The 19,216-nt window shown below is 43.0% G+C and overlaps 1 protein-coding gene across 3 annotated transcripts in view; it reads left to right on the plus strand.

Annotated features, from left to right (window-relative positions):
- LOC149468462 (protein regulator of cytokinesis 1-like) overlaps positions 1–19,216 on the plus strand; it is a 74,086-nt gene that overhangs the window by 20,180 nt on the left and 34,690 nt on the right. For all 3 annotated transcript variants that reach the window (XM_089669964.1, XM_089669967.1, XM_089669968.1), the window contains exons 5-12: positions 1–171; positions 6,636–6,785; positions 7,717–7,864; positions 10,916–11,052; positions 11,974–12,069; positions 12,155–12,301; positions 12,443–12,538; positions 18,247–18,345. In XM_089669964.1, coding sequence (XP_089526090.1) covers positions 1–171; positions 6,636–6,785; positions 7,717–7,864; positions 10,916–11,052; positions 11,974–12,069; positions 12,155–12,301; positions 12,443–12,538; positions 18,247–18,345 — 1,044 coding nt within the window. The remainder of the gene's footprint in view (positions 172–6,635; positions 6,786–7,716; positions 7,865–10,915; positions 11,053–11,973; positions 12,070–12,154; positions 12,302–12,442; positions 12,539–18,246; positions 18,346–19,216) is intronic.

Genomic DNA, 19,216 nt, shown 5'->3' on the forward strand with positions numbered 1-19,216 from the left:
AAAAAACGCCTTGAGGTCTTTTCCTCACTTAGAGCAGAAATCCGACAGTGTTTAGATGAAATAGGACGACAGCCTGAAAATTCCCTGGAGCGAGATGCCATCTGTGAGGATGAAGAAGCTTTTTTTCTCACACCTCAGAATATTAAAGCTCTTAAGGTTTTAAAAGAACAGGTACGTCCTTTAAATGTTCAGTAGATGTTGTCTGTATCTAGTAGAAAACGTCATCCCTGATTCTGCTTAATTTTTCTAACAAGTACAGCCTTAGTTTAAAAATGTTAATATGAATGGTTACTAAAATATAAACTTAAAGAACAACTTTATTTAAAAAAATCCTTCCTACCCTCTATATCCCACTAATCTAATATAGAACATCCCACACACAACCACACGTGTGCTTGCTTACCTCTCTATAACAGTGGCAACCTCCTACTGTGCTTACACATGTGGGTCCAAAATCTTCGCCGTTGGTCAAGTCTGTGTAGTTACTCTCCATAGACTTGCCTGTATTCCAAAGATGCTATAAATACTGCTTCATTCGTATCAAATAAGCATTAACTGTGTTAAGGCCAGCTCTAAGAATTTTGACATTCTAACATTTTAACCGTTTCAATACCGTGCAATTTTACACCTTCCTGCCCAGGCCATTTTTCAGGTTTCAGCGCTCTCACACTTTGAATGACAATTGCGCAGTCATACAACATTGTACCCAAACTAAAATTTTATCATTTTCTTCACACAACTAGAGCTTTCTTTTGGTGGTATTTAATCACCGCTGGGGTTTTTATTTTTTGCTAAATTAACAAAAAAAGACCAAAAATTTTGAAAAAAAAACACATTTTTCTTTGTTTCTGTTATAAAAGTTTACAAATAAATAATTGTTCTTCATAAATTTAGGCCGAGATGTATTCTGCTACATGTCTTTGGTGAAAATAACCCAAATTAGGATGTATTATTTAGTTTGTAGGAAAGTTATAGAGTTCACAAACTATGGTATAGATCTGAATATTGATCAATCCTGAAGTACTGACAGCCAATCTAATTTCTTGAGGTCCAAGAATGTCAGAATAGTACAGATATCCCCAAATGACCCCTTTTTGCAGAGTAGACAGTCGGACGTACTTCATAAGAGGCATGGCGAGTTTTTTGAAGTTGTATTTTTTTGTCATAATTTTTCCGAAAATGAAAAAATGAAAAATATTATTTTCACTATTTTTTTTTTTACATACTGTCACCAGTGCAGTACAGCGTCATCATATAACTGGCATGGCGGTGAACAGGGACACTGACTGGTGACAGTATGAAAAAAAAAAAAAATTATATTTTTTTTTAATTTTTTTTTATTTTTTTATTATATTTAATTTTTTATTACATTTTTTTTTTATTTTTTTTAAGATTTTTTTTCATATTTTACTATGACCAAAATAGTACAATGTTACCATAGTAACATTGTACTACTTTGGGGAAGTGATCAGTATTTTTTTTTTTTTTTTTTTTTTTTACACAATTTGCTTATAGCAAAGAATTACTTTGCTATAAGCAAGCATTTAGCTGAATGAAATCGATTCATTCAGCTTTTTTTTTTTTTTTTGTGCTTAGCTGTGATTTGGTCACAGCTAATCACATGACATGTGCATGTGATTAGCTGTGACCATTCACAGCTAGGCACTAGTATACAATGGATGGCATCATGAATGAAGCCATCCATTGTATACAACTGTCATGTGACCTGCTGTGATTGGTCGCGGCAGGTCACATGGTACCGGCAACGGGAGCCGGTACTCGGATCTGTCATCGGCCGTGTCCGAGGTGCACGGGCGGTGACAGATCCCGCTGCTGCGCCGCTCTGCAATAGCGCAAACGGCGCATGTGCGGGAGCACGCCAAATGGCGTGGACCCGGAAAGCTGCAGCGCTTTTCAAGCCGCCAAACGGCTATTGGCCGGGCGGCTAATGGTTAAGATTTAAAAATTACATTTTCTCCAGTCATCTTCCAGGACTGCACACCTGAAAGATGACTAGCTCCACCTGACAGGAAACAGAATAAAAAAATGACAGTGATTAAATTCCCCGCCCTTTCCTCCCCTCCTCCAGTGTTTTTGTTTTTTTTTATTATTATTATTGTGTTTCCTGGCAGCAAAATGTTTATTTTCCTCTGACCAAAGGTCTGGGGCTGGAAGGTCTCCACTGGGGGGTGAACAGCTGAGCCAGAGAGAGCAGGCTGTAGCCAGGAGTCACCCAGGGGTTTCCAATGCAGTGGAACTTCCCAGGCACTGGGAAGGAATGCCTGGCATTCCCTGGACGAGCATCCTTCCTCCCTCTTCTGGGGCAGTGGGCAGGTGGCTCTCGTGGATATGGGGCTGGCATTTCTTGCGTGGTGCACCCCTGTTAGGTGAAAGGACGGCCACGATGGAGTCCGTGGCTAGTCTACCTGAAGCCCAGTGGGCGGAGGGCAGGGAGAGCAGGTCCGTGCACAGGACCGGAAGTGGAAGCGGGGTTGTATTCCAAGCCTCGCTTCCAGCACACTTTTAGTGAGGGTGGGACTTCCGCCTTGAAGATGGAGATGCCGTTTAGCGTTCTCCCTTCCTTGAGAGGCTGGTGAGAAACCTCCAGGGTTTACCCCTGGAAACAGACCTAGGGCTCGGCGAAGGCAACGCAGTCCCAAAAAGCCCTCCTGAGGATGGAAGAGAAGGAAGTAGCTGCAGCCAGTGAGAAGGCCACAGGTGGTGAGAGTGACTTATCTGGTGGGGGAGAGGAGGGGAGGCAGGCCCTTATCCACTCGTTTACAGGTGTGCTGGGGGGGGACCATTTAAATTAGCCCCTTTTGTGTTTTCTTACCCAAAAGGGCACCCACAAGACACCCAAGGATATGGCCGCCCAAGTCGCACCCCCCCCCCCTCCCCTTCCATTCCAAACGTTGTGGTTATTTCCATTATAAAGATGCAGTGATCCCGAGAGGAGAGTCTTAAAGACCTGGAAAAGACTGTACACCTTGAGGAAGAGAAATTCTTCAAGATCTGTCCTTTGAGGACACTGGTAACATCACATCAAGCATCAGATTGACACTGTTGCATAGAGCCTGGGAGGCTAACGCAGCTACTATGGCCCCAGCCTTGGCATCCTTTTGCATCCCTAGGAATACTGATGCCTGGGTGCATAGGGTTATTGAACATGTCTCTCGGGTTTCCAATAAAAAGCCCAGACGGAAGAGGTGTTAGAATCCCTGGAAGTGGTCAGTAAGGCAGTTGTCTATTTAGCAGATGCTGCATTAGAGGTGGTCAAGACGTCCGCTAAGACAGCAGCTCTGATCAACTCAGCCTGGAGGGCAGTGTGGTTAAGTCCTGGGATGGCGATCACACGTCAAGAGCCAAGCTCTGCGGTCTGCCCTTTGAGGGTTCCTTGCTGTTTGGCTCAGGGTTGGACCAGGTGTTATCAAGGCCTGCTGAAAATGGAAAGACTTTCCCCATCAGGACTAAGAAGGATAAGGGTAAGAGGTTTTTCCGAGCCCTCCTTAATCAGAGCCAACAAACATGTAGGAAGGACCCTCCCAAGAAGTGGGCCAGTAAGGGGAGACAGAAAGGGAGCTTCCTTTTTTCTGGTTCCAAACCCACCAGTAAGGATCTCCAATAACATAGATCCCAGGGTGGGCAGAATTCTCTCCAGGTTCTTCCAGCAGTGGGGGAAAATTTTGAAAAGCCCGTACATCCTGCAGTTGATAAAGGAGAGGTATCAGAGTTCTCTTCACTTACCTCTCATGCCTTTGTGTTGACTTACCCCCCTCCAAGACAGGACAAAGGCAGAGGGTCTCTTGGGAGGATTTTAGCGGATCAGCTGTTTTGGGGATTTTATACCCATGTCTTTGTGGTCATGAAGCCTTCAGGGAAATTCCGGTTGATCATAAACCTAAAACGGTTGAACGGGTTCCTGTGTCACAAAAAGTTTTGTATGTAGAGTATTTACAGTGTTTACTGAAAGGAGTGTTTATGGCCACGGTGGACCTCAGGGACACATACCTCTATGTTCTCATTTCCCCAGAATACCAAGCCGTTTTAAGATTCGCTATATTCACGCAGAAGGGGGTCAGTCATTGGCAGTCCCGAGCCCTTCCATCCGGGCTGGCAGTCAGTCCGGGAATCTTTACCAAGGTCCTGGCCAAGGTAGTGGCGTATTTACACCTCCAGCCCCAGAATCTGAGGTGAGGAAGACCGTGGGCGCAGTGGGACCCAGTGAGGGTAACCACAGGTGCAAGCCACTTGGGCTTGGGAGTTCATCTAGAAGACCAACAAGCTTAGGGCCCATGGGAGCCACACCTAAGGAGGACTTCCTCTAACTACAGGGAGTTGTTGGCAGTAGGTCAAATCTTGAAGTTCTTCAAAGACAAGATTGGGGAAAAGAAGTCCAGATTCTGTCGGACAATAAGTCAGCAGTAGCATGCCTGAATCATCAGGGGGACACCAGATCTCAGAAACTCATGGACCTAGCTCAGGAGATTCTAGGATGGGCAGAGAGCAGAGTTCTTTCGGTGTTGGCGGTCCACATAACGGGCTCAGCCAACACGAAAGCAGACTCCGCCAACAGTTAACCCTCCAGGGAGAGTGGGAAGTAGATCCCGAGGTCTTTTTGCAGTTAAGTCGGGTCTGGGCAACCCAGAAATAGACCATTTTGACTGCAGGAAAAGCAGGAAAGTGAGTCGTTATTTCTCCATGGCCTAGGAACAAGGGTCTGAGGGTCTTGGATGCATTAGTGCAGGAACAGGACTTGGGGCTGGCAAATGCATTTCCCCCTCTGGCATTGATTCTGTGAGTGCTACAGAAGTTGAGCTGGTCTAGCTGCAGATTGATCCTGCTAGCTCCATGGTGGCTGAGAAGAGCCTGGTTCGCCACCTTGAAGAGGTGGTCCGTGGCTCCCCCACAGCGTCTCCTAGTCAGGAAGGATCTTCTCTTGCAGGGGCCAACACTGCACCTCAGTTTTTCTGTTAACAGCCTGAATCATGAAAGGGAGATCCTTTAGGAGAAGGGGGTGTTCTGAGAAGGTGACACACTCTTCTCCTCAGTAGGAAACCGATGACTAGGAATATATATACGCCAAGGTTTGAGGTGTGTTTTTCTAGTTAATGTAAAAAAAAAAAAAAAAAGGGGGGGGTGTCTTTCCACGGTCCCTGTGATATTAAACTTTCTCCAGGTAGGAGTGGATAAAGGAATAGCGGTAAACACCCTAAAGTTGCAAGTGGCAGCCTAATCGGTCTATTTGGACCAGACACTTGCATCAGAGCCCCTAGTTAAGAGGTTTTTGGGGGCCAGGGAGAGAGTAACCCCTATTAAGATTTGTTGTTTTCCGGCTTGGGATCTAACCCTGGTGTTGGAGGTTTTAACCAAGCAACCATTTGAGCCAGTAGCATAGATTTCAATTAGGATGTTATCTGTTAAGGTAGCCTTCCTGTTAGCCATCAGCCATCACAACTACAAGGTAGACATGAAGTTGAGTCACCTTTTGATTTTGTTATTGGCCCGAGGAGGGTCAGCAAGCATCTAAACCGACAGTAGATAGATGGATCAGACAAGCCATCTACCTAGCTTACAAGCAATCTGGTTTCAGTTCCTTTACACCTGAGGGCTCACTCTATTAGATCGCTGGTGACCTCTTGGGTGGAGAGGGCTGTAGCATCGATTGAACAGATCTGCAAAGCAGCCACATGGACAAGCCAGGACACCTTCATGAGACACCACATAGTAGAGCTGTTGTCGCCACAGGACCTGGCATTCGGCTAGTCATCTCTCAGGTGTGCCATCCTGGAAGCACTGTTACTGGTAAGTGTAACTGGTACTTTTTCAACTGGAAGCTGGATTCTTGATCCATTAGGCTTATGTGAATTTATGGGAGGTGAGCCTAACTACTACTACTACTTTGAGCTATAGGAAACCTAAATAGCTGGTGTGTGCTTAGGTGGCGTTAGCCCTTAAATCTAAGAGAATTACTGGCATGATTTGCTACACCTCCTTATAGACTTGAATGAGGCTGTATTCGTAGTATCTCTAGCTTTGGAACATAGCCCATGGCTCCCCCTGCTTTTAATCTGCATAGTGAGGAGGGAGAGAGCACTTGTGCACAATGCTGGATCGAGATAGAGCTCAGGTAAGTATTAGATGGTAGTGGTCTGAGGGGATCCTCTGGCACAGAAAGTTTTTCTTACCTTTATGCATAAAGGTAAAAAACCTCAAGGCTTTAGACTACTTTAATTCTGTAAAGGGTCGACTGCACAGTCTTTGTCAGTGGCCTGGAGGAGGACACCACTGAAGCCTGGTGCATATTCTTTTCAGTGTATTCAATGAAAAGAAAATTAAATTAAAATTTGAAAGCTAATAGTCTCTGCACATTCATGTAGAGCCATCATTTCAGAAAATCTGTTATGATTTTGACCCTTTGTAAGCAATCAATAATCACTTTTAACGCCTACATGACAGTTTATTTAAACTATGTTCAGACTTCTCAGATCCCTTATATTCATCATGCCATGAATGGCAATCTATGTTGGATTTTGAGTATTCATTCATTTAACATATTTTTGATTTGGGGTGCGGGAGGGTTGGGAACTTAAGCAGCTTCCGAATGTTTTTAATTTTGCTTATTTTTTGTGCTACAGCTAGAAATCAAAAAGGAAGAACTCTTATCTATTCTGAACACACTTAAAGAAAAAGTAGGGGATTTATGGAATCTTTTGCAAATTAGTCAGGAAGAGAGAGAAGTATGTCAGAAGATTTCTGGAAACCCTATTTACGATGTAATTAAAGTGGTAAGTGTTTATAAGAAGAAATGGTACAACAAATCAGCTTATTTCAGACATATACTGCTAAGAGTAGTGTGGTTTATAGCACTATTTCTCAGACTGTGAGGCTTGTGTGGCATCCAAGCTAAGTAAAGCCTGGGGCTCTTAAATTTAAAATGTTTCTATTTTTCGGTTTTTCCTTTTAGATCACTGTATTTTATTACTTTATTTGTATAAATAATGCAAAGTATAATCAATTAATGTAGCTTTAAAATTTATTGTGCAAGACTTGTGAAGCCCCAGGTGTCCTCTGTAAAACTATTAATGCTCAAGTTCCAACTTTTACTACCATGTGAGGCCTTGATGAAAACTGGTGAATTGAAGCAGCCTATCAGAATCTGCATTTAGTAGCTTTGCAAACTGTGAAAAGTTGATCTGTGGCTGACAGATATGGATTAGATATGTGTGGGCATTAAGGCCCACCCTCTTTGCTGCCGCACATATGTGTTACATTTGTGGTAAGAGGTTAACATACTGGCTGCTTGTTAAGAGAGTGGGGTCAGTCCAGAGAGGCCTAATCAGCAGATTTGTCAGGAATCCTAATGTGGTCCACAGGAATATGAATCCACGCTACCCTGCTTGTAGGGATTCCTAGTGAAGCAAACCCCATTACAAGTTTGTAGATAACAGGTAAAGGCATAGTTTCTATACCATAAAGACTTGCTGGCTTCACCTTTTATTAAATATTTAGGAAACCATGGAGCCACATTCCTTCTGCCATACACTTCCCAGACAACACCACATACTTTGTTTTGATAATATAATATGGTGACAGCATTTACTGTTAGTAGCTTTACCTGCTGCATAACTTGGATTTTGAATCTTTTATGCCCATTGAGATTCTCTTTCACAATAACATTGGCACAGTGACATAACTTTTTTGAATGTCCATTTTCAGTGGGAAAATGAGCTTGGACGACTGGAGGAGATGAAGATAGCGAATCTGAAGGAAGTAATCTTAAAGATAAGGCATGAACTAAAGATATACTGGGATAAATGTTTTTATAGCGAAGAACAAAGAAAGGCATTTGCACCATACTATAGTGGTAAGAGTTAGTAGCCTTTGTGGTCCACAGTCGCTCCTGTTATATTGTGCTAAAATATGGAAGTTCTTGTATACAATACTGTACCTACTAAATGATTAAGCTAGTCTGTGATTAAAGGTCCCTTTCATAAATAGGGCATAATTTGTAAATACTGTTTGGCTTCTGGCCAATTTAAAATTACTGTTTTGCAGAAAGTTCAGACCCTTTAGTTCAGTACACATCAGAGGCTGCTTTCTCACACATCTAGCTGTTCACTGATTAGGATAATAGATGGTGGAGTGACATCTGACATGTGACTAACCTCTTACAGGTTTGTGCAGCTATAAAGCTACACACACACACATAAATGTCACGAAACCTTCCTCAAAAAAGAAAACAAATTAGCCAGTTGTACATGATACCTTGTAACTCACCTCCCACTTTTTTTTTTCTCAATGAATAAGTGTCTTATATGTGGGTTCGTTCAGGAAAGAGAGAGACTACAGGTGAAACTCGAAAAATTAGAATATCGTGCAAATGTTCATTTATTTCAGTAATGCAACTTAAAAGGTGGAATTAGAGATGGACTCATTACATGCAAAGCAAGAGAGTTCAAGCCGTGATTTGTCATAATTGAGATGATTATGGCTTACAGCTCATGAAAACCCCAGATCCACAATCTCAGAAAATTAGAATATTACATGCAATCAATAAAACAAAGATTGTACATAGAACAATATCGGACCTCTGAAAATTATAAGCATGCATATGTACTCAGTACTTGGTTTGGGCCCCTTTTGCAGCAATTACTGCCTCAATGCGGCGTGGCATGAAAGCTATCAGCCTGTGGCACTGCTGAGCTGTTATGGAAGACCAGGATGCTTCAATAGCGGCCTTCAGCTCTTCTGCATTGTTCGGTCTCATGTCTCTCATCTTTCTCTTGGCAATGCCTCATAGATTCTCTATGGGGTTCAGGTCAGGTGAGTTTGCTGGCCAATCAAGCACAGTAATCCAACAGTCATTGAACCAGGTTTTGGTGCTTTTCGCAGTGTGGGCAGGTGCCAAGTCCTGCTGGAAAATTAAGTCAGCATCCCCATAAAGCTCGTCTGCAGAAGGAAGCATGAAGTGCTCAAAAATCTCCTGGTAGATGGCTGCATTGACCCTGGACTTAATGAAGCACAGTGGACCAACACCAGCAGATGACATGTCTCCCCAAATCAGCACAGACTGTGGAAACTTCTTACTGGACTTCAAGCATCTTGCAGTGTGTGCCTCTCCATTCTTCCTCCATACTCTGGGTCCTTGGTTTCCAAATGAGATGCAAAAGTTGCTCTTATCAGAAAAAAGGACTTTGGACCACTGAGCAACAGACCAGGTCTGTTTTTCTTTAGCCAAGGTAAGACGCTTATGAGCAGCTTGACAAGAGGAATACGACATTTGAAGCCCATGTCCAGGATCCGTCTGTGTGTGGTGGCTCTTGATGCACTGACTCCAGCCTCAGTCCACTCCTTGTGAAAGTCCCCAACACTTTTGAATGGCCTTTTCCTGACAATCCTCTCCAGGCTGCGGTCATCCCTGCTGCTTGTGCACTTTTTCTTCCACACTTTTTCCTTCCACATAACTTTCTATTAATGTGCTTTGATACAGCAACATCCAACTTCTTTTGCAATTACCTTTTGAGGCTTTTCCTCCTTTAGGAGGGTGTCAATGATGATTTTCTGCACAAATGTCAGGTCAGCAGTCTTTCCCATGATTGTGATTCCTACTGAACCAGACTGAGAGACCATTTAAAGGCTCAGGAACCCTTTGCTGGTGTTATGGCTTAATTAGCTGATTAGAGTGGGACACGTTGAGCCTAGAATATTGCACCTTTTCACAATATTCTAATTTTCTGAGATTGTGGATTTGGAGTTTTCATGAGCTGTAAGCCATAATCATCACAATTATGACAAATCACGGCTTGAACTATCTTGCTTTGCATGTAATGAGTGTATCTCATATATTAGTTTCACCTTTTAAGTTGCATTACTGAAATAAATGAACTTTTGCACGATATTCTAATTTTTGGAGTTTCACCTGTATATTACACATGTCTTGAGACCATGTAGGGAGAGAGTAGCTCCCCCTCTTTAAAATGGAATTGTAGCACAGCTCTTTCATGAATTTATGGTGTGTGTGTATATTGTAATATACATAATTTAATTCTCGGAATGGGCATGGACTGTAAAGAAACACCTCTGCACTCTTCAAAAGATCGGATGAAATTTGAAGACTTCATTCTTTCTGATGATCTGTCAAAATTCAAGGCACCATCTTTGCAGAAATCTTTTTCATTCACAAATCCTCCATTAGAATCTGCCACACTGTTTCCCTGTTCATGATTCAATTCTCCTGCCGTCCTTTGCACATTCAATCTTCATTCTGAGCATAGGAGGGTTCACACTATCCACATTGCATCTGTCCTTTGCATTTTTGGCTGCCCACTTCTTGCGTCATTGTTGACATCTTTCCACACATTCTTAAACTGCCTATGCTATTCAAAATACACTTAATTTTTTCATGGAATGTTTACCCTAAGCCTCTTGTAACAGAGCAAAAGTTTCACTCACACTTTTGCCAATTTTCTTGCAAAATTTTATGTTAATCAACTGCTCCAGATTCCTGTTACTCATTTTCCACCAAGAGCACAATGCACACACGTGTTATTTCTTCTACTGCATAAAGATTGAGTCAGCTTTTCTGTGACCTAGGCGAGTGCAAGTTAGAATATGGCTGTGTCCCACCACCTTAGTGCTATGCTGTGGGCTTTCAGCATTCCAGGAATTGAATTTGTCATAGAGTGTGTGTGTGTGTGTGTGTGTGTGTGTGTGTGTGTATATGTGTGTGTGTATATATGTGTATATATGTATGTGTGTGTGTATATATGTGTATATATATATATATATATATATATATATATATATATATATATTAGAATTTTTTTATTTGGGTTCAGTAAGAACATCACATCTAATGTATGAAGTAAATTGCTGTGCATACGTGGCATGAAAACTTTATGCTTTTGTGTTACAGATGACTTCACAGAAGATCTTTTATCCCAGCATGATAAAGAAATTGTGAGACTGAGATTGCAATATGAAAAATGCAAGCTAATTCTTGATTCCATTGCCAAGTGGGAAACAAACTGGTCTCAGTTTGTAGCTCTGGAGGTTATACATTTTAATTTTTTTTGTTTTGTTTAAAGAATGTAATAAAATTGAGTGCCTTTAGCTCACCAGCTGCATTGGTTTTATAAGGCTTAATTTTATCTTTGTTCACACTCAGCAGATGTGCAATAGTTATATGCATTAAGTATCACATCCAGGGTTTCCTAATCAGATATAGGTCTGGTCAGGGCTTAGGTGGTCCTCCCTCAGGATAGTAGTCAGCAAATGCCCAGTAACAAATTACTCAGATCCAGGTAACCAGAGGTCCCTTTTAAGTATTAGGTAGAAGAGGCTGCCTGCTTACAGGATAACTTCCTTCTCTGGATAAGACTGGTGGGTAGGCAACTGGATCACAAAAATGGGCTCTGCAAATAAATACTCCTCAAAAGGAGTCAGGGAAGGGTGCCCATAGTGTAGTAACAAAGTATATTGAAAAAAGCAAGTGTTTTGCAGTAAAAACAAAATATACAGTATCAGGACTGCAGAGATGAACTAACCCTCCAGAGTCAAAGATGGCCGCCGGGCCTCCACGTGGCTCCGGCGGCGTAGCGTCACGACGTCCTGGCACCTCCTTAAGCATTAAGAGCTCACTTTCCTGGGGGAAAATTCAGGCACAAATTCTCATGATGCCTTTCCATAGAAAGAGGGGACAGACATAAACTGAAATGTTGTGCTTTGGAGCAGAAAGTGAGTAGACACATGGCAAGAAGAGATTACACTGGATTGGGTAGCTTCTGCTTTTTGAATGTAACAACCGAACATGTGTGATTTTGTTTACTGGTAAAGAAATACAAATTGCCTCTACACATTTCATTATTTTGCTGCTTATTTGGTAATTGTGTTTTTGTTTGTTGTTATGTTTTTTTTTTTTTTTTTTTACAAATGAGAAATTTCTTGTTTTTAATTGTATACATTATCTTCCAGAAAAAGGCATTAGATCCTAACAGATTCTCAAACCGAGGAGGAAGTTTACTGAAAGAGGAAAAGGAACGTGTAAAACTTCAGAAATTACTGTCTAAGGTAAAATAAGGTGCATTTTTGAAACTTCAAATCCACATTTGAATAATCTGTGAATGTGTGTAACATAAATATGTTTATCTCTTAGCTAGAGGAAGATCTTAAGGCTAGGATAGAAGTATGGGAGGTGGAACAAGAATGTCCATTTTTGTTTAATGGAAGCAAGTTTATGGATTATGTTGCAAATCAGTGGGAAACACTCAAACAGCAGAAAGAACGGGAGAAACAGGATCGGGTGAGTGCTCTTCCAGTGCTTGTGGCAAATATGCAATTCTCTGTCATTCTCTACTTCCGGAGGTATTGGTCTTATGATGGTGTGCTTGATATTTACTAAAAAAAATTTAGCTTTTTTTTTTTTTTTTTTTTTTTTTTACAGACCCAGAAAAAAGAAGACCCTCTGCCATTTAAAACTCCAAATAAAAGACCGGCAGGATCATCTACGCAGAGTACTCCAAGTAACAAGACCCGGAAGGCAAGTATTCAAGTAAACAAATTCTTGCTATGGTACCATTCTGTTTCCTATGTGAATTTTATTATTTATTACAGGTACTTGTATAGCGCTGTCATATATATTGTACATTCACATCAGTCCCTAGCCTTCATGTAGCATACAATCTAAGGTCCCTAACTCACATTCATACATATATACTAGGGCCAGGATTAACCAGCCAGCATGTCTTTTTGGAGTGTGGGAGGAAGCCGGAGTATCCGGAGGAAACCCATGCAGGCATCAGGAGAAAATGCAGATTTCAGGCAGGTAGTGTTATGGTTTGACTTCAAACCAATGACCCTAGTGTTGCTAGGCAGAAGGGCTAACCATGTAGTTCAAGTGAGAATAAATTTCTCCTTGATTTTTTTTTTCTTTCTTTTCCTTTTAGCAGCTGACTTTGATCACGGAGTATGCAGATTCTCCATCTTTTGGTCCTTACCTATGTCCCTGTATAAGCCAGTGCAATGACTGGCTTATGGTTTCACGGTAGCTTCTTTCTCTTGCAGCATCCTATGGAACCACCCATGCATGTAGGCATTAGACTTGTATCTCCTTACACTTTGTGATTTAAAAGAAACACACCACCTAGTATGGCAAGGCACTTCCTTGCCCCTTTCCATTCCCATCCTCCCACTTCTCCAAACTTAGACTGACTGGAGGTGACACTGTTCAATGCTAACCACTTCCTGTGAAGACTGGAAGTTCCAAGAAGCAGCACGGAGAGAGCAGGAGCAAGCAGCGTTGCAAGATATTTAAACTGAAAGTGCTGGTATAAGAATTTCAACTTAGTTTACTAGTGAATGTTTATTTTATTGTGTTAAGCTAAAAACTCTGAGGTTTTAATATTATTATGAGGGTTATGCAAGTACAATGTTTGTATACATAGTTTATTCATATGGTCAGCAATTACTATACTTTTTTGCTGAGTAAATGTAAAATGCTGCATTAGAATGTTGCCTTCTATCTAGTTTGAAGGTGGAGCTTTAGTTTTCTTTTCCATGTAGTAGCTAGATCACATTTGCTGGAAGAAGCTCATTGTTAAAGTATAGTAAAGTCAAAACGTTTTTTTTAGTTTATGGATAGAGTGCAGAGGGATTGGAACACTTGTCGGTTTTTATTTCTGTCTGTGCCCATATTACCCATTACCATTATTGAAAGTAAAGGAAACCTGGGCAGAAATGAGGAATAAATATCGAGCTCCTCACACTGAATTTTTCCGATTCCTACAAATCAAACAATGGCTGACCTCGGGGCTCATTGATAGAGACCCGACGACTCAATTGTCCTTATTCGAACATATTTGTCATCGGACTCCTTTTTCCCCCAAACTTATATTGATTCTTTATTCACAGTTGAATAACCTCCCCAATTCAAACAACCATGCTTGCATTTCCAGGTGGGAAAGGGACCTCAAAAGCACTAAAGATAGGGGCTGCTGGGCACAAATTTGGACTACCTTGACTTCCTGCTCTATCAACATCTCACTGTTGAATCGGCCTTTAAAACTGTCACGAGGTGGTACCGGTCTCCATCCCGCCTGCCGCACCTTCACCCGTCAGCCCCCCGCACTTGTTTCCGGGGATGCCCTACCATGGGAGATGTCCTCCATATATGGTAGACATGTCCTAGGCTCTCCTGGTTCTGGACAAAGGTACCTGAACTCTTACAATCTTTATTTACCTGTCCCTTCCCAAGGGACCAGTGGCATATCCTTCTGCACCTGAGACCCCCAGGCCTCACCAAACTGCAATTTAAACTGGCTACCTATATAATACTGGTGGCAAAAAAACCCATAGCGAAAGCTTGGAAACAGTTTACTCCTTTCACGGATGTTCACTGCCGCCTAGATTTCTTTTTTGTCAATGAAATGCTCTCCAGCATTCTTTTCGATACCCATGAGAAATTCTTTAAAGTATGGGCTCCATGGATCCAACATGGCCCATCCTTCTATATGAAAGGCCCATTTCACGTTGCTATAAATTAAAGAGACCCTACAGTTTGGGCTCGGGTGCTCTTGATGTCCTCCCCTTTATTTCTATCTCATGCTCCTTTATCCTTTTTTTTCTTTTTTTTTTTCTTTCTTTCTTTCTTTCTTGCTTTCCTTTCCTGTTCTTGGCTCTCCTGAAGGGACGATTTATAGTTTGTTCTCATATATTTGTCTGTTTTGATACTTTGCTCAGTTAACTTTTTATATACAGATGTCCTCCTCACCAACGCCTAGTTTCATGTTATAAGCTTATAGTTTTTCTCCTGTTATCCATATTATATCATTGTTAGGACATGATCCGTATACCTTCTCATACACTTGTTAAAGTTTTTCTGTTTTATGTACGACCGCACTCAAATTGTTTGTCGTTGATTCTATACTTCCACCTGTACACATGACTGCGGTTGCAAGTGTATCTTCTAAATGCAAACATTTTTCAATAAAAATCTATTGAAAGTAAACGAAAATCACACATTTTGGGTTGTCCCCTGAAAAGTAATAGAAGGGAAATCTTCCAATGGGGACACTAGTTCTGATGAAATGGGGATCCCCAAGGAATTCCCTTAATTTGTAGGGATTTCCTTTCACTTCCTTTTTGACTATGGGACAGGAAGTGAAGGGAAATCTCCCCAGTGAGATACAGATGGCAAAAAATTCTGACAGGTTATAACCCTTTCTTACTTTATCCAAAATGAAAGAAAAAGTTGTACCTATAGTTTTTTTTGTTTTTTTTTTAAGCTCAAGGTAAATAAGGCAGAGCAAGGACTTGTCATGACAGGGTGCATCTCTGTGCTCGCTCTTTACCAATAGTGCTATGGAAATCCTTTGTGGTATATTACCGTATTTTTCGCTCCATAAGACGCACCTGACCATAAGACGCACCTAGGTTTTAGAGGCAGAAAACAGGTAAAAAAAATTCTGAACTAATGGACTGCAGACACAGTACAGGAGATGACCAGAGACTGCGGACAGTACAGGGGATGACCAGAGACTGCGGACAGTACAGGGGATGACCAGAGACTGCGGACAGTACAGGGGATGACCAGAGACTGCGGACAGTACAGGGGATGACCAGAGACTGCGGACAGTACAGGGGATGACCAGAGACTGCGGACAGTACAGGGGATGACCAGAGACTGCGGACAGTACAGGGGATGACCAGAGACTGCGGACAGTACAGGGGATGACCAGAGACTGCGGACAGTACAGGGGATGACCAGAGACTGCGGACAGTACAGGGGATGACCAGAGACTGCGGACAGTACAGGGGATGACCAGAGACTGCGGACAGTACAGGGGATGACCAGAGACTGCGGACAGTACAGGGGATGACCAGAGACTGCGGACAGTACAGGGGATGACCAGAGACTGCGGACAGTACAGGGGATGACCAGAGACTGCGGACAGTACAGGGGATGACCAGAGACTGCGGACAGTACAGGGGATGACCAGAGACTGCGGACAGCACAGGGGATGACCAGAGACTGCGGACAGCACAGGGGATGACCAGAGACTGCGGACAGCACAGGGGATGACCAGAGACTGCGGACAGCACAGGGGATGACCAGAGACTGCGGACAGCACAGGGGATGACCAGAGACTGCGGACAGCACAGGGGATGACCAGAGACTGCGGACAGCACAGGGGATGACCAGAGACTGCGGACAGCACAGGGGATGACCAGAGACTGCGGACAGCACAGGGGATGACCAGAGACTGCGGACAGCACAGGGGATGACCAGAGACTGCGGACAGCACAGGGGATGACCAGAGACTGCGGACAGCACAGGGGATGACCAGAGACTGCGGACAGCACAGGGGATGACCAGAGACTGCGGACAGCACAGGGGATGACCAGAGACTGCGGACAGCACAGGGGATGACCAGAGACTGCGGACAGCACAGGGGATGACCAGAGACTGCGGACAGCACAGGGGATGACCAGAGACTGCGGACAGCACAGGGGATGACCAGAGACTGCGGACAGCACAGGGGATGACCAGAGACTGCGGACAGCACAGGGGATGACCAGAGACTGCGGACAGCACAGGGGATGACCAGAGACTGCGGACAGCACAGGGGATGACCAGAGACTGCGGACAGCACAGGGGATGACCAGAGACTGCGGACAGCACAGGGGATGACCAGAGACTGCGGACAGCACAGGGGATGACCAGAGACTGCGGACAGCACAGGGGATGACCAGAGACTGCGGACAGCACAGGGGATGACCAGAGACTGCGGACAGCACAGGGGATGACCAGAGACTGCGGACAGCACAGGGGATGACCAGAGACTGCGGACAGCACAGGGGATGACCAGAGACTGCGGACAGCACAGGGGATGACCAGAGACTGCGGACAGCACAGGGGATGACCAGAGACTGCGGACAGCACAGGGGATGACCAGAGACTGCGGACAGCACAGGGATGACCAGAGACTGCGGACAGCACAGGGATGACCAGAGACTGCGGACAGTACAGAGATGACTGCTGACCTTTGGGGAGGGGGGGAGCGGGTACCTGAATTTGACAGGTACCCGCTCTTACTTCCGCAGAGTTTTTGTTTGATCTTACCTGTTCATCGATCCAGCCGCGCGCTGTCTTCCCGGCTTCTGTAATGGCGCTCGGCATGACAGCCGGGTGCCCAGTGCGCATGAGTGAGAAGCACTTGCGCTTTGTGATTGGTCCGGCGGCTTCTGGGATCTGTCATGTGTCCCAGGTACCGCCTTACCATTCACAAAAAGCACCGCTTCTTGCGCATGCGCACTTGGCGCCCGGCTGTCATGCCCAGTGCCCACACTACAGAAGCCGGAAGACAGCGCGCCGCTGGATAGAGGAACAGGTAAGATCAAAGAACAAAGAAGTAAGAGCGGGTACCTGTCAAATTCAGGTACCCGCTCCCCACCTCCCCAAAGGTCAGCAGTCATCTCCATAAGGTCCCGCTGCAGAGCTGAGCGGCCGACCCGGTATTCTGACACGGCCGCGGTGGAAATACCGGACTGGCCGCTCCATATTCGCTCCATAAGACGCACTGACATTTTCCCCCCTTTTTTGAGGGGAAAAAGTGCGTCTTATGGAGCGAAAAATACGGTAAATGTTTGTGAAAGTGTGAAAGAGTTTGTGTATGCTTATTTACACACGCATCTACATATATTAGAGGGAAAAAAAGTGAAACCCGAAGCAACGTATCCCTTTGTGAAATTATGTCTGCTGAGTGTCTGCCATGTGGTCTGAAGGAGCCCTTTTTTTTTTTTTTTCTGTGCATGCATATTGCACAGTTGGGGGTTGGTAGATAACCAGGATACTATGCAATCATTTCTACTTTTTTTTCTTCATTTTCTTTATTTTTAGTAGTGCTTCAAATATAGAGATAGACATGGTTATAAATTTGCAAATTTTATGTTCGTGTTATACCTGAGGAAGACCATGGTAACCCAAAATGTGTTGTATTTTGCTATGTTGCCTTAATAAGTGGGATATTCTCTTGAAAAGTCCCTGTATATAGACGCTACCCAGGTATAAAGGCATTCATACGTACAAAAACCAGTAAATGCAAAATGACCGTTCTCCTGCAATGTACATAACTATTTGTAACCCTGCAAATTTAAAAAATTAAAAAAAAATATATAAATATATATATGATTATTTTTTTTTCCATGCTATTTGTGAGTATATCTCTTATGTGAAAATTTTATGTGCAGCTTAATGGAATGACAAATGCAACCATGTCGCGCACAAATGTTACCAGTGCCTTTGGAAACCAAACCTCAGCAGGAAAACCACAGCTTGCCACAATTAAAGTAAGTATTTAAGTAAGTCACCATGCCATTACAATGGTATTTCTTTACTATAGGTGACCTGGAAGTATTGTTTGGCAGTTTATCTCAGATTAAGAATAATAAGAACTTTGCCAAATCCCTCATACAATCGATGTACATAATGTAAAGTATAGCTATTCTAGACAGTGCTAATGAGTTAAGAAAATTCCAAGGCTAATCTAATAATTGTATAGCAGGGCATACTGTGGTGTGTGTATGTGTGGGTGTTTTTTTTTCGGGGGGGACGGTTGGTGCTTTAAGTGCCACGCAGTATTTTTTATTTTTTCTTAACATCCAACAGAGCCCTAGCGTGTTTTCTTTTAGGTTCTTATTTCTAGTAGTTTTATTCAATTGTTATTAAAGTAGCCCACAAGTATTCATTTAGTGTGGTTGTATGATCCAGATAAGAGAGTTAAGAGTGTTTTTTCTCCGTTTTGGGTTGGATCATTCTTGTATCTCACTTGTGTGGTGCTAAACCCTCTGTCTGCAATATCTGCACACTATTGGCTTCATTTAAGTCAGCGTTGCAATTACTCAACATAAGACTGCTGGTTACGTCAAGTAGAGGTTTCCATGCTTTAATCCAAAATATTGGCTAGAAATAGAAGAATGTAGCCATTTCTTCAAGAACTGGTACCTATTTAAAGATTTTGCTTCATCTTCTTAGATCTTTATATGATTACAAAATCAGCAGCACCAAACATATGTAGAACAGGGCAAACTGTTTTAAACACCAGCAAAAAGAAGCTGCCCAAAGGTATTAGATGAAGGAAGTAGGTATGATATGTATTTGTATTCTGAACAGTGCTGCATATTATGTTGAATGTTGACTTTATATGAAAATAATGTAACT

The sequence above is a fragment of the Staurois parvus genome, unplaced genomic scaffold (assembly GCF_062004578.1).
Source record: "Staurois parvus isolate SC_StPar_1 unplaced genomic scaffold, SC_StPar_1.0 ptg000086l, whole genome shotgun sequence".
NCBI classification, from domain to species: Eukaryota; Metazoa; Chordata; class Amphibia; order Anura; family Ranidae; genus Staurois; species Staurois parvus.